This window comes from Polyodon spathula, chromosome 11 (assembly GCF_017654505.1).
Source record: "Polyodon spathula isolate WHYD16114869_AA chromosome 11, ASM1765450v1, whole genome shotgun sequence".
NCBI classification, from domain to species: domain Eukaryota; kingdom Metazoa; phylum Chordata; class Actinopteri; order Acipenseriformes; family Polyodontidae; genus Polyodon; species Polyodon spathula.
The window spans coordinates 8569201-8584520 of record NC_054544.1 but is presented as its reverse complement, the minus strand read 5'-3'; the positions used below and the strand labels follow the sequence as shown (position 1 = coordinate 8584520).

Genomic DNA, 15320 nt, shown 5'->3' with positions numbered 1-15320 from the left:
AGTTTTACACCACTACAAAATGATATCGCAAAAGTCTATTGGAAGCCATACTAGTAGTATAGTATTTCATGTTAGATTTTGACATGTCATTTTTTTTTTTTTGTTAAGTATAATGAAAACTACAAAGCGGTTTGTAATTTGATATGTTAAAGACTTTATGAAGCTAAATTACTTAATTCTATGGGGTGATGCAAAACTTTGGCTTTCTGATGATTACAGATCCATTGGGGCACACTCAGCAGTACTGACTCCCGAAACTATTGTTTTCATTTTCCTATTGTATACAATAGCATTGGAAGGTATTTTTACTCTTAATGGCATGGAAACTGACTGTAGGCTGAACTTCATATGAAGTTATATTGCTCTGTGTAATCAGTTTGATGCTCAGATATATTTGACCATACATTTTTATTAGTAAAACCAGCAAACTGTGACTAATCAAACAATACCGTACAAACCGTTTGTCGATTTTCTAGGCATTTGTGCAGGGCCTTAAAAGGGGGTGCGACTAATACACCAGTGCGACGTATGCACCGATGTTTCTAATGTTAAGCTACTGTACCAGTGCCACAATGGGATTACTACAGCCACGGTTATGGCTCACACAAACTTAACTGTCAACAACCCCATTTCCTTTTTTTCAGGAACTTCTGGTGATGTTGTTAGGTAGAAACACAAAACCACTGCTCTAATTAAAAAGTTTTAATTTCTTACTCTCAATACCCTTAGTCATTTTGAATGTTAAATGCAAACCTTCAGTCTCTTGACTGACCTCCTCACAAAAAGTCATAGCCATACTGCTTCACTGATAACACAACAGTCATTCTCTATGAATTTCCTTATTCCCGCCATCGAGAGCCATTAATTTGTCATTATTCAGACATATGTGTTTATTCCATAAGGGTCCAAAAACAAACTTCTATAGGCATGAACGTTGTTTTGGCAATTTGTTATTTGATCAGTGTTCTGCCTTCAAGAAATCAGTTACACCCACACTGCACTGTGTATTTAAAAGGACACAAATCAGAGGACGACTTTACTCAAATAATAGGTTATTATTTTAGAATTTGGCTCTACAGGGAAAGATGATACTTGCTTCAAATTTATGTAGATAATACAAAAATGTCCAACAAGCTGAATTACAGAATACAGTACTGCACACAAATACAGTAGATTTAGGTGTTACAATAAAATAATATGCAGCAGATTAATCATACCCATTTAGTGGGTCGACCACAATGCCCCTTGGATGGAACATATCTCCTTCCAACAGGATCTTCCTGGTTTGAGATGCCTTCTCCAATCTGGCAACACTGATGGTTTTTCTATGTCCGTCATTTGTCCAGTACAGATTATTTCCAATCCAGTCCACTGAAATTCCCTCCACATTGTCGAGGTCTATACAAAAAAAAAAATGCTGCTTGGATCCTCAAGCCACATGTAACTTATTAATATCTCTTTTTATTTTTAACATAAATACACACACACACACACACACACACACACACACACACACACACACATATATACAGTGCCTTGCAAAAGTATTCAGACCCCTGACCAATTCTCTCATATTAACTAATTACAAATGGTACATTGAAATTTGGTTCTGTTTGATATTTTATTTTTAAACACTGAAATTCAGAATCAATTATTGTAAGGTGACGTTGGTTTTATGTTGGGAAATATTTTTAAGAAAAATAAAAAACTGAAATAGTGTCGTCCAGCCAACCTGAACAACCTGGAGCAAATCTGCCAAGAATGGGCCAAAATCACTCCGACACTGTGTGCAAAGCTGGTACATACTTACCCCAAAAGACCTAAAGCTGTTATAGCAGTGAAAGGTGGCTCTACCAAATATTAATGTGTGGGGGTTGAATACTTATGCAAACAAGATATTTCAGTTTTTTATTTTTCTTAAAAATATTTCCCAACATAAAACCAACTTCACCTTAGAATAATTGATTTTGAGTTTAAGTGTTTTAAAAAAAAATATCGAACAGAACGAAATTTCAATGTACCATTTGTAATTCAGTAATATGAGAGAATTGGTCAGTGGTCTGAATACTTTTGCAAGGCACTGTATATATATATATATATATATATATATATATATATATATATATATATATATATATATATATATATATATATGTGTGTGTAGGTGTGTGTGTATTTATGTTAAAAATAAAATATAACATTGGTAAAGGTTTCTAAAAACACCAGAAATACTTGATTAAAGATGCAAAAAACATGTGTTAGGTAGCAAGGTGCTGATCATCAGAAAAAGGTTACCAATGCACCCACCATCTTTTAAGATTGTTTCTCGCCCAGTGCCATCAATTTTCTGTCTTCCAATTAAAAAGCTGGTGGTGTCAGCAAAGTAGATGTAGTTTGTCTCAGCATGAAAATCAAGGGCCCGTGGATTCACAAGATTTTCTATCTGTATCATGTACTCATCAGCTGATTTAGTATTTAAGTCCATTCCCCGGATGATACCTGGTCGCCCCTTCCCATAAAAAAGGAACAGCTCAGTCTTGGGTTCTGCAGAAACAACATTACAGAAATAAACAAACCAACACAAACTAATCTTCTTTACACTCTGTAGTGTCAACATCTAATTAATCGGCACAATTAGCATTTTCTATTCAACACAGAAAATTAAACTCTTCTATAATCAAAATGTATCTAACTCAAGTGGACTAGCTAATTACGTTACCTTAATTAAAACAATAATTAGTTCTGCTGATTAGGTTCTATCTAATTAATCATTCTTTTGTTGAAAAGTGGCCCATATTTCCAAGACATGGCAGGTCAGCTGACAGTGTTGTAACCTGTGCAAAAACAAGCATTTATAATGCTGTCGACATTCAATTTTACAAATCATTAGGAGCTGGCTTAGATGTTGTTTGTATTGACTACAACATTCATTAAACCTGACAGTGAGGCACACTCTAGCGAACTTAACACAGACATTCACAATTTAGCTCTGAATCTATTGTCTAGGTTGATACACATAGATGATTGCTTCTGCAAGAGCCCCGAAAAACAATACAAATATATAAAGAAAAGCTTAGAGCTTCTGTGGCAAACACTGATAGCATCCCTAAGGTCCAATATTTTGTGTATCTCTTACTAGATCAATCAAGGTGAAGTGAAACATAGACCAGGAAGTCGGTTTACCGCTTCGAGCAAATTTCACACTGGGGAGCCCATGTCTCTCTCACTAAGTTATTAGCTTAAAGAAGGTGTCTTGCTACTGGAGTTGACTGAAATCCCCAAACACCAAACAATTACAATATCAAGAGATATCAGGGCTATATATTATTAAGTTCAAGGGAATAAGTCTAAGCTTGCCTTAAGGTTTCAAAGGAAAAAGGAAACTATTTATTTATTTATTTATTTATTTTGACGAAGAATAACAGCTCAATGATGCCAAAAGCCAAAGAACAACATCTTGATACATTTAATGAAACAAAATATGAACATTCGAAAACACTGGTGACTTCTTTTCACTGCGCTTAATGTTGTTTATTGATTAGTACATATTAGATTTAAACATTATGGGAGAAGATGGCAACATTGATATGAATGCTGTTCTGCTAATCTTTTGAAGCTCGTTTCTATTTCAGTACTCCTTAACCTTGTTTACAAACCCATGTTCAATTGGGAGGGTAAAGATAATACGCATTGCATTCAGATCATTGCGTAGTTTTCACATATTGAATTGATGGCAGTTATTTAGCAAGCTATATACTTTTTAGAATGTGATTACTTCTGAAAATACTTTTTCAATAAAATTAATTTTGTAGGTTATTCACAAAAATGTACAGTAGGCAAGTTAAAATATCAAACCGTCAACTTACAGAAATACATTAAATATAAACATACTATACATACATACCTGCATATGTGTACATTCATACATACTTAGCAAAAGACCAAAAGTACAAATTTAATTGCTATTTTATATATATATATATATATATATATATATATATATATATATATATAATATATATATATATAGTATAATAACTAACCATGTCTGATTGGCCTGGAAAATGTATTACATTTTAAAGGGACAAAATTTCTTACAGGTGTATGGTTATGGTTCAATCCTTGCATAAAAATACAGCAAAAATGTTAACGTCAGTGATGTCACCCCTGTCTTAAGCACAGTTAACACAAACATAACCAGCCAACAGAGACAGGAGAAGAAAATCAACCCACTTTTGCATGATTTTCCATCGTTTCCAAGGATAAAACCAGTCCGACAGCGACAGGTTCTCGATTTGTAGCTGCCGCTAAGCAGGCAGATGTGTGAACACCCTCCTGATATCCCATATGGATCTGCTTCACATGCATGACTTTTGACTGAAAAAAGGCAAATGACAAACAATGTGTGCTAATTTATTAGCATACAACTATTCAAAATAATTCCACAGAACAGTCACTGGCAGGCAGATATAATTAATATAACCTTTTTTTCTTTGCAGTTTTAAAAAAAAAAAATCTCATTTTATGAACTTGTTCCAGTTTTACCTCATAATTTATGCCTGATTATTTTAACTTATGCATGACATTGGGTTTTATACTGGTAAGGTTTACTACAGGATTACTTAATTGCATGCATTACATGGCACTAAGTTTGATGCGCACACCAAGAATAACAGAATGTTGTAAAATGCTTATAATAAGAAAAATAAGTCTCTCAGTTATCAATACATGCCAGACCACTGATGAACATTCAAGAATAAATGAGAAATAAGATATTCTATTCAGCCCAGCAAAAAAGATAAGGTATGATATGCTAACACATTATACAGAGGTTGAACATGACAGGAGGGTACCATTCCTTACAGATCCACCAAAATATGTTCAGGGATGTGACGGTGGGCAATTGCAAAGAAATCTGATTTCTTGCACAGCATGATTAAACTAACTTTCAGCAAGGAGATGCAACATATATACACTTCAATGATGATTCAGCCATGTAAGGTACTGTCAAAGAGGCAAGGATAGCTGTTTCTATTTGTTTCCAACCCTTATAGATCTACATGCAAGTAAAAGAAGTGCTGATTTACCTGTTGGCTGAGTTAGTTTGTGATAGACATGAATGGACCTTGCATTTTCCATAGTGATTAAATTCTGGAGAACCGTTCTGTTAAATCGGTTTATCTTTAAAATGTCAACCTTACTGTCTCTAGTGATATCGCAACTGCTTGCATATAAGTAATCTTCAAAGACTGTTAATCCATACAGATATTTCACCTGAAATCAACAAGAATTAGACTCTATTAGTAGTGAGGGCATTTTATAAACAACCACAGATAAGACATATAAAAAATATTTATAAATTCTTACGTGCAATATTAAATAATAATAATAATAATAAACACCCAACTGTGTATAATAAAGCTGTAATTCTATTGAGAGTTTACAGAAGCCCAAGGGTTCCATTCTGCGTGGGGCATGGCTGATACCTCCTCCTGCTTTGTTTGATTAGATATGGCTGGGTTGGGAGGTTAGACTTGCCTCCCTGTCTAACTGAAATGCCATGTGCAGCATGTGGCCAGGTGTCAGTTGAATAATCAATTAACCCTGGTCACCTGCCTTTCAATAGGGGCTGCAAAGTCAGCCCTTTATTCTTTTATTTGGTCTTCATTTGGTGCTTTCAACCAGCCTGGATGTGAGGAAGAAAAACCCTCACCACCGTGTGTGAACTGAGATCCGAGTGCTTAGGACAGGGATTTGTTTAGGGGATTATAATCCCACCGCAGTATATTTACAGTGCAGGGAGAAGGTTACTGAAGTGGGAACTCCCTTTTAGTGGGAGCAGCGCTGAATAGCAAACTTTTGTTTTTAGCTGTTTTACCCACTGTGTTTTGTTTTGACTATTTGGTGTACATGTTTGTATATGTACGCTACTATTGCTAGTACTCTAGTGGCGGCCACCAATCACTGCAACTGCCTGTCTGTAAATAAAACCTGGCCATCTGAGCAGTGTTTTCAACTTCAAACCCTCTGTGTATCTCTCATCTCTCAGCGAATGCCCACACAGTAACAGAACACCTCTGTTACAACCATACGTGATGATAATAATAATAATAATAATAATAATAATAATAATAATAATAATAATAATAATAATAATAATTTTGCACTTTCTTTTTAAAAAAGCAAGTCTGGCTTTATGCTAATGTTAAACAGCAGCTTGAAAAGCCTTTGTGTATATCATTATTTCCCCTTATTAGTGTAGGAACACCTGTGAATTCAGCAACGAGTTCATTTTTAATATTTATTTAAATGGATCAGGCATCCCATACAAAACCTCTTGAGATACTCAATTCTCTCCCTAGAATAATGTAGCCATTTTTTTTCCTAATATGATCCACTACTTTAGTGTTGTCCAATTACCTATTGCACCTGTTTCTTTGCAAATTGCAAGCTTAGTATTAGGGCCCTGCAAAGGCAAATACATTTGTGCGCGGAATAAATCAACTTTAAAGTGTTGTATTCATCAGCATATTTTATTATTATCAGTAAACATGCCTTTGCATGTGCAGTACTACTCTAACGCTAACAAACATTTGAACACAGAAGATTATTGACGACAATTTATATCATTAAAAAAAAACACATTTGAAAACAAACCACCCACACTATCACTCTCGCTACAAAAAGCACAGTACAACAAAGAAGAAATAATACATAAAAAATGAAGACATTGTTCAAAGTCATCACCATTTTTCTTTTCACTGATATAAAATTCAAAAGGTGTCTGTCCAAGTCTTTTCATGTAAAGTTCTCTAGATTCCCCCACTGAATGCAAATTTGTTAGGTTTATATCTGTAAGTGTTTTATTTTTCCTTGTAAGTTAATTTTCTTGCTCTTTTATCCTTATATTCTTCTGCCATTGTTTTCCAGTTATCATTGTTGGTGTCTATGTCTTTATTTTGAATGTATTATTTCTTCTCCGTTATATTGCGCTTATTGTAGGAGCAACCAGGAAAATGTGTATCATAGAAATATTTTTTTTTGCATTCATCTACATGAGGATCACAGGGATTTTTTTTTTTTCTTCAACATAGCATTCTGTTTTAATTGCAATATAGAAATATACATACACTTTACATTAAACACAGACAGCTAATGAATGACTCACATCTCAGATACTCAGAAAATCATAAAGAAATGCAGGCCTATATATATTATGGAAAAAACACATTATTTACAGAACCACTGGGGGTGGTGATTGTATTGCCCATTGTTCCTCATTCAGACCCTTTACTCACTAAATATCTTGGTATATCTGACTAGGTAATTGTCTCCTCTATAAAAATAAGCAAAATATTTTAAAGCACAAGGCATCTCAAAAGTAGAATTGCACCCGAAATGTCCCCTTTTTCTAGAAAAGTAGTAGGGCTGCAACAACGGGTAAATTTGTATCTTCGAAGGTTCGTACTCATTACCGAAGGAAGGTTCGAACCTTCAATGGTACCAATTTGCATAATTTACTGGTGATGTTACCATAGCTACTCTTTTATTTTTGATTGAGACATAACTTAGGCAAAACAAAGCTTTATTTAACATTCACCGTTCCAAGCAGGTTGTCAGTCACATTTTACTACGACTAAAAATATTAGTAACAACAATAATATGAAATTACGCTTGTCAAGTGACCCTGGAGATTGGTTGTGCCTCCATGACACATCAACAGTCGCTAGTACAGTTTGCATTTAACCATTTTTTTTTGGTTGTCTGGGCTTTTAACAAAAAAATCCCAAACAGCAGAGGGGTTTTGAGACATTTCTTTCAATACAGCTTACGCTATACAATGCTTTGCTGTCGAGATGGCGAATGAAGAAATTCAGTGTTTGTCTCTGGATAACATGAGCTGTAGGGGGAGGGGCGGACTGTGCTCAGTTAGTGGACGTGTTCGGCTAATGGATGGGTAGCGTATATTTTGTATGTTTAAAACATATTTTACCATAGCACTTCTCTTACACTGTCTTGTACACTAGATATTTAGTATATAACGATTTGGTAATGGATTTTAATACAACAACTTTTGTTTACATAATATGCATTATACAAATCCAAAGATCCAATTTTTGCATATGAGTGACATTTAATGTGTGAGTTATAGTATACTCACATTGTCAAATGGATTCTGTTAACAGTGAAGAAACAAAAAAAAAAAAAAAAAAAAAAACAGTGCATTAATGCCACCTGATGGCCTTCAAAGGTTTAAAACTTCCTTTGTATTCCTGGCTAGCGAACAAACCTTCGAACACAGCCCTAGAAAACAGTACAACAGGGGATGGGGAGTCTGTTTCTGGATAACCTCACTCAGACTACTTACTCACTAAACATATTGGTATCCTCGAATAGGTAATTATTTCCTCTTTAAAAATATGCAAAGGATTTTAATGAGCAAGTTCAGTGGTACCTTAAATATAATTTATTATAAACAATGCCGAATGACTGGGTGGAGCATTTGTTCTCTTTTTTACACCAAAAATCTACTTTACTGGCCAAGACTGGTACAATCTTCAATGTAAGATACATCCCTCCCCCAACCATATGGTTGAGTGCTGATGAGGAGCAGCCTTGGAATGCACTGGTTGTTCAGGTGCCTGGGGCTAGGATAAGTGGAAGGACAACAAACCTAAAAAAGATACTGATGAACGGTTTCTTAATTAACTAAGTACAGATTGCATATGCCAGGCAGTCCTTTGAGCTTACATGCTTATTTACAACCCCCCCCCCCCCCCTTCCAAAAAAAAAACTCCTATGTGAGGAAAGGGGATTTAATCATTTTAAAAGAATTAGAGAAGGCCATAGTGCCAACACTTTTGTTATTTAGCAACAAGTCCCTTGTGGGATTTATCAACAAATAGATTTTCACACCTTTATTAGTCTTCAAGACCACACACATTCTGTGTAACTGCAGATTAACTGCGGCTTATTTATACAGCACGTACAGAGGATTCAAAAACCGCAAACAGCTCTGTAACCGGAGTTAGGATCCAACAAAAGGCGGAAACCATCAATCACCAGAAATATTTAATGAATAACAAAAATAACTGATAGTGAAATTTTGCATAAAATGATATTGCAAAAATCTACCAGAAGCCATAATAGTAGTACAGTATGTCATGTTATTCAGACTAAAACAATCTTACCAAGTCATTCTGCATTGATAGTAAGTGGATCATATGTTATGTACCACAACACAACAAAAGGGGTACTATTATTCTTGTGAGATGAATTGCTCATTAAAATCTTTTGCTAATTCTGAGTGGAGGCAGTTACAGTATCTATTCAGAGATATAGGTATAGGTATTTAGTATGAAAGGAGTCTGAGTGAGGAAAAAAGGACAATACATTTTGCACACCTAGTCTTGTAAATAATGTGTTTTTTTCATAATTTGTATCTAGAATACTAGACATTAAGCACATCTAATAAATAAATAAGATACTCACATTTTCTCCTTGAATAACTGTGTGCCTGTTTTTGCCATCGTAATCCACCACTTCAATGTAGTCCAGATAAACATCTGCCCAATACACCAACTTTTTCACTAAATCCAAGGTGATTGCAGTAGGCTGTTCAGTCTTAAAATCCACTATTCTCGTCCTATTTGTTCCATCCATGTTGCATCGCTCCACCTTGGCTGCATTTCCATAGTCAGTGAAGAATAGCTTTCTAAAGAAAAACAAAAGTTGCAAAATGAAGAACGAGAATAGAATCACTTTGTGGAACATTTACAAAGCACCCGAATCAACATCACCACATTTCCAGTAAACCGACATTTCAAATGCTTCTCACTCTTTAGTAAGCTTATTAATACAATCTAAAATAAGCTATGGCCTCTGATCTAATTCTATTCTGCCTGCATACGAAGAGAGATGCTTGAAGAGCATAATTTTCCTTTCTGGTGCAATTATATGAAAGAAAATTAAAAAGAAGCTTAATGTGGAATTAGTTAGCCCAGTAACTTGATAAGCTGTGGTCTTTAAAAAGATTATAGATTTGAATGTGATAAATGTGATAAATACATGTTCTTACAGCTGGGTTTGTTTTGTCTGAACGTGCTGTCCTTTTACAGTACTTGTATTTTATAGGCGATTTTGCAATATTTTTGTAATATGCTTAAACTGATGTTTTCAACCCTGGTACTCAAGTACTCCTAACAGTCTAGGTTTATTCTTTTCTTCTTTTATACTGCAAGTTCATCTTCTGTTGATGGTCTAACAGTAGCCAATCCGTTGATTTCCCCAAACCTTAAGTGTCTGGTGTGGATGTCAACCAAAGCCACGTCTTCTCTATGAGCTTTAAAAATCAGATACAGTTCACACATCTGGTTTGGTTAAATCTCCCTTCCATTTACTAATTTAGAAAAAACAAAATAATCGTCAATATCCTCTTCTTGAATAAATGGGGATGGGATATCTCTGAAAACAAAATCTCAGAAAATCTATCCTGTTAATTTTCAGATTACAGTACATGACCAAAACAAGGAAACCAACAGAACAAAGTAACCAAACCCTCCACAATGTAACCAGGTAGCAGTGCTATTCAAGGAAGCTGTTAGTATGTGAGTATCCAATTAGGAAAAAAATAATAACAACAAAACATAACAGAAACCTGACTCTAAACATATTTCATTATTTAGTTATGTATGTGTTGGTTGAGTGATGATATCAAACACATAAAATGATATATGGATAAAATAATATGTAAAACCAAACTTTTAAATGAACTTAATTAGTATGTAAGCCTGCCAACAAGATAACTATGCCAAAAATGCCTTTTAGATGCCTGTAAGGTCAATTGATTCAAAATGACCTTCACATGGTCACAGTTTCAGTCTTTCCAAGTCTGAAAAAAGAACAAAAACAAACCCCAACAACAAAAAAACACTGTAAGGTTCTCTTTAAAATGCATGTGTCAAGTAGCACATACTGGGTTTCCATCAAACACTTTTCAATTGCTTTTATTTTTGCTTCATTGACCAAGGCTTAAACACCTTGTGCAGCAGATCTGCTTCTGAATGCTAGAATGCTAGAACTTTAACAGCTGGACCTATGTTCCCCAATTAGACCATCATGCTTAAAAGATATTTCAACAGAACTGCCAGTTCTAAAGTTTCTAGATTGGAACTGTACAGTATCTTGAAAAAATGTTTTCAGTTGCCATAGATTCATAGATTTTTACAGACATAAACTATTCCTATGTATTTCAATGTACAGTCATGTTATGCCCACAATGCATGGTACTGCAGCAAGAAGATTATTTTAACTTTCTTATCTTTAAATATAATGCCAAAGTCATCCAACAGAAATGTTGTAGTAAACTTTCAAATATGTACTGGTATTATTGTAGATTTATTTGGAACACCTAATTTATTTTAAAGTCCTAATGTGTCATTTTAATTCTTGTTGTGCAAGACTTATTATGTATGTATTATCAAACTATATGGGATGTCTGTAATGGGGTGGTAATTAATGAGCACTATTGAAGTGGAGACCACTTAAGCTGGATTGAAAATATGATTTTATTTATTGGGGGTTGCGTGTACTTTATACAGTATACAGTAAATTATGATGCAATCAGCTAAGCGTAGTGAGGTATTATGAAAACAATGCTGTAACCAGCACCTGCTTATCTGACTTCTGTACAGTTATAGACTCAGTCCTATAAAGAGCACTCCTGAGGGGCATTCAGGGTCTTTGATTTTATTGCTCTTTTAAAAATGTTTCCTTCAGTTCTTCTGTTATTGTCTGAACCTCATTGTATCTGAGTTCTTGTTATGGTTTGTTATATTTTGATTTTGAATTTATTATTTCTTCTCCATTGCACTGAGCTTGGTGTAGTGAAAATGATAACGGTGGCAGTTTGTTTTTAAATGAAGCTGCTGATCAGGAGCGTCAAAGAGGCTTGGTGGTCCAATGGTTAAAAGGGAGGAGGTTCACTGTTCAATCCCAGCTTAACCACTGACTCACTGTGTGTGACCCAGAGCAAGTCACTTAACCTCATTATGCTCCGTCCTTAGAATCAGACATAAAACAAGTCCTTTTGTAAGTGAGCAGCAGCAGTTGTGATGCACAGTTCACTCGTTTTATATTTCTTCGCTTGTTAACATTTTTTATATAAACTAGCATTCTAATGATTGTTTAGTTAGTCAACAGCAGCTGCATCTGTCATTTTGAGACGTTTTCAAGAAGTTATATATAACAAACACAGCACATTTTTCTTGTTTTTTTTTAATTTTTTAATTTCTTTTAGGGGATTCCGGAGGTAAAACAAGCAGGAATTGTTTCTCCTTAAAAAGCTACTTAATGACAGCCACTCTCAAGTTTCAGGGTATAGAAGAGGCAGCTGGCTTTGTCAAGGTTCTGGAGAATGCCCACTGAACCTTCAGTTCTCATTTTCCTTTGCAATCTAAACAAACCTCCTCAAGCAGGTCTTTCAAAGAGAAAATGCAAAAGCAGGAATGCTACTGAACACACAATAAATAAGCAGCTTGTGAGTGATACAACAAAGGAGACAAAGTTGAGAAAATTAACAAGTTTAAACTATTTATTATCTATTTTATTTAAAAAAAATGTATTTTTCAATTGTATGACAAACAAACAAAACAAATGTTATGCTGTGTTAAATAGTTCAATGTAGCATGTATGTGTAAAATAATAATATAACATTTCAGTGCAATATATTTCCAATACCAGGCACACATGTCCTCAACAGATGCAGTGTCTGTTTTTTACCCCACTTAAATATATTTTTAAAACTCGATATTTTTCATAACCACAATAACATTAATTAGGTTTCACATTGTACAGATACAGATTTGGCACTGTGCCCAATATAAGTTCCAGTTCTGGGATGTTTATTTGTATGGTTATAATGAATGTGTATTATTATTGATAAAGCACAGAACACACATGCGCATTACACTCCACATTAAATGGGAAGTAGTGTTTCCCATGGCTTGCTCTTCCTCCCTCCCACTTTCCATTGATTGGCCAGCACTAATCAGATTGTGTCAACGGCTGCCATTTGCTCTTCAAAATCACAACATTGGAGATATGGCATGACGCAATGTAAGTTTTCATGTTGCCTTCATTTTTTTAATTAGTGTTCATCAGAATTGGGCCACAAAACTTATGAAATGTTACTGATTATAAAGATACTGGTGTAAACCTGTAAGCATACGTTTATTGCCAAAATCCCCCAAAATATAAATTAATGTTATACAGTAGAACATCAAAGAATGATAAATATCCTTATTTTCCATTTAATTACCTAATGTAAAGACATAATTGACTAGCTTGGTGATTTCACAGATCAGCCACCCAAAATGACAGAGTTTAACCTAAAAGAACTGACAGTGATGTCTGAAAGAAGGCACAAAGAATGACGATGTTCTGGCAAACTAATGACATGTATAAGTGCACCTAGCCTGGGATGTGCTGAGACATTGTGTATGCTGATGCTTGCATTATAACACATTACATTAAGAACAACAGCCATCTTTGTGTGTCAAACTGAATGAATGGTGATCCCTGAATAGTCTCTTTTAGACTAATCAAATCGTATATTTCATATTTTATTGGAGTCAAAAGATAATTAAGTGTGGTCTAACCAGGGTCTGGATTTTTATTCTAGTCATAAAACTGAATTACTTTGCAGAGAAAGTATCAACTTGAATTAACTTGGGATGTCATAAAATCATAGCCACTTTTTCTACTGCTGTGAAAAGAGAATTGAATTGAAGGACATCATTTTTGTGACCCAATGGAAATGCTGCATTTGGCTGTGTTTGTTATTCCATCAAGGGTGCCCATGATGTGTACAGCATCAAGCAATGACTGCAAGATTTTAAATGGTTTCATTTACTTCTGCTGTAGGCATCTTTTAATAATCGACTGTCTGTACAATGTTATGCATACACCCCTGGGTTTATAGATTTGTCAGATGTACTTACATCCCAAATAGTTTGGTTTGAAGAGCATATATATATATATATATATAGATAGATTTCTATGTGTTTGAATAGCTACAAGGTACAGTAATCTGCTGTGTATAGGCTGCTGGAGTATTTGCCCATCAATATCCGTTTTACCAATGTCCTTTCGTTTTCACTCAAAGCAAAAAGATTAACTTCTAATTGAAATATATATATATATATATATATATATATATATATATATAATATATATAATATATATATATAGAGAGAGAGAGAGAGAGAGAGAGAGAGAGAGAGAGAGAGAGAGAGAGAGAGAGAGAGAGAGAGAGAGAGAATTTTAATTTTTTTTGGATGCATCGCTCAATAGTGCCAGCTCTAATATCTATAGTGCTCCCTCGCTATAAGGCTCTCGGTTATAACGGTTATAAAGAAAAAACCTGACCACTACCTCCCACTATTAATGGTGCCTATATGATTTTAATACATTTTCACACTAAAATTAACAAAAGTCTGTGATGCTATTGTAATAGGCCTACATGTTTTTGTCATTGATAAACAGAATTGGCTGTCATGTGTCGGTACCTGTAATATCATGGTAATTCCTCATGAAAGGATAATTACTCGACACTCCCTCAATTAAGTATGCAAATAGCTCATTACTATTAAGGTGACATGTTGCATTAAATCATCCGAGTGAATCTTATAAACCTTAATGGGAACTGTTATTTACCTGATTTGAAAAAAAAAAAAAAAAAAATGTTTTATGAAAGTGTTTGTCATATTGTCCATTTGTTGGTGCCTCCACTTGCCAAGTTTCATTTGGCAATACATGATTTATTCACAGTGGCAGAGTGATTTTTTTAATCACTGTAATTGAAAGTTGTTGAAACTACATTTCTAGCTCTAAAGAGAATGTAATATCTGAGGTAAAGTGTGCTTAACAGAATTCGAACTGGGAGACAAGCCAAAACATTTGTACAGCAATGCTTAATTTGATATAATGAAAAGACAAAAAACATACACTGACTGTACACAAATAAGAATAATTCCATCTGTCAATAAGACAATATATACTTTTTTAATCTTTTTATTTATTTATTTTTTTTTTTTTTGCTTAAGGTGGTGCTTAATTTCAGTTTCTGCAATAAACAAGTCTATTTTTTCACATCAATCTCCTTGACACACTCATCTCCAGTTTTATATACAGTTAAGTATAAAAACATGCATTCCAGTATTTTGGAGAGTAATCCCTCTATACTGGAACGGTACTAGAAAAGCAATAAAGCAATACTAAATGTTTACCTACACCCCCATTATTTAAACTTCTTACACTTT

The 15320-nt window shown here is 34.4% G+C and overlaps 1 protein-coding gene across 1 annotated transcript in view; it reads right to left on the bottom strand.

Moving 5' to 3' along the window:
- The window catches only part of lrp1bb (low density lipoprotein receptor-related protein 1Bb), a 348887-nt gene that overhangs the window by 189831 nt on the left and 143736 nt on the right, over positions 1-15320 (bottom strand). Inside the window, exons 7-11 of the mRNA XM_041264893.1 lie at positions 9493-9715; positions 5088-5274; positions 4234-4377; positions 2308-2544; positions 1218-1398 (exon numbers count right to left, since the gene is read on the bottom strand). Of these exons, the coding sequence (XP_041120827.1) occupies positions 1218-1398; positions 2308-2544; positions 4234-4377; positions 5088-5274; positions 9493-9715 (972 nt within the window). The remainder of the gene's footprint in view (positions 1-1217; positions 1399-2307; positions 2545-4233; positions 4378-5087; positions 5275-9492; positions 9716-15320) is intronic.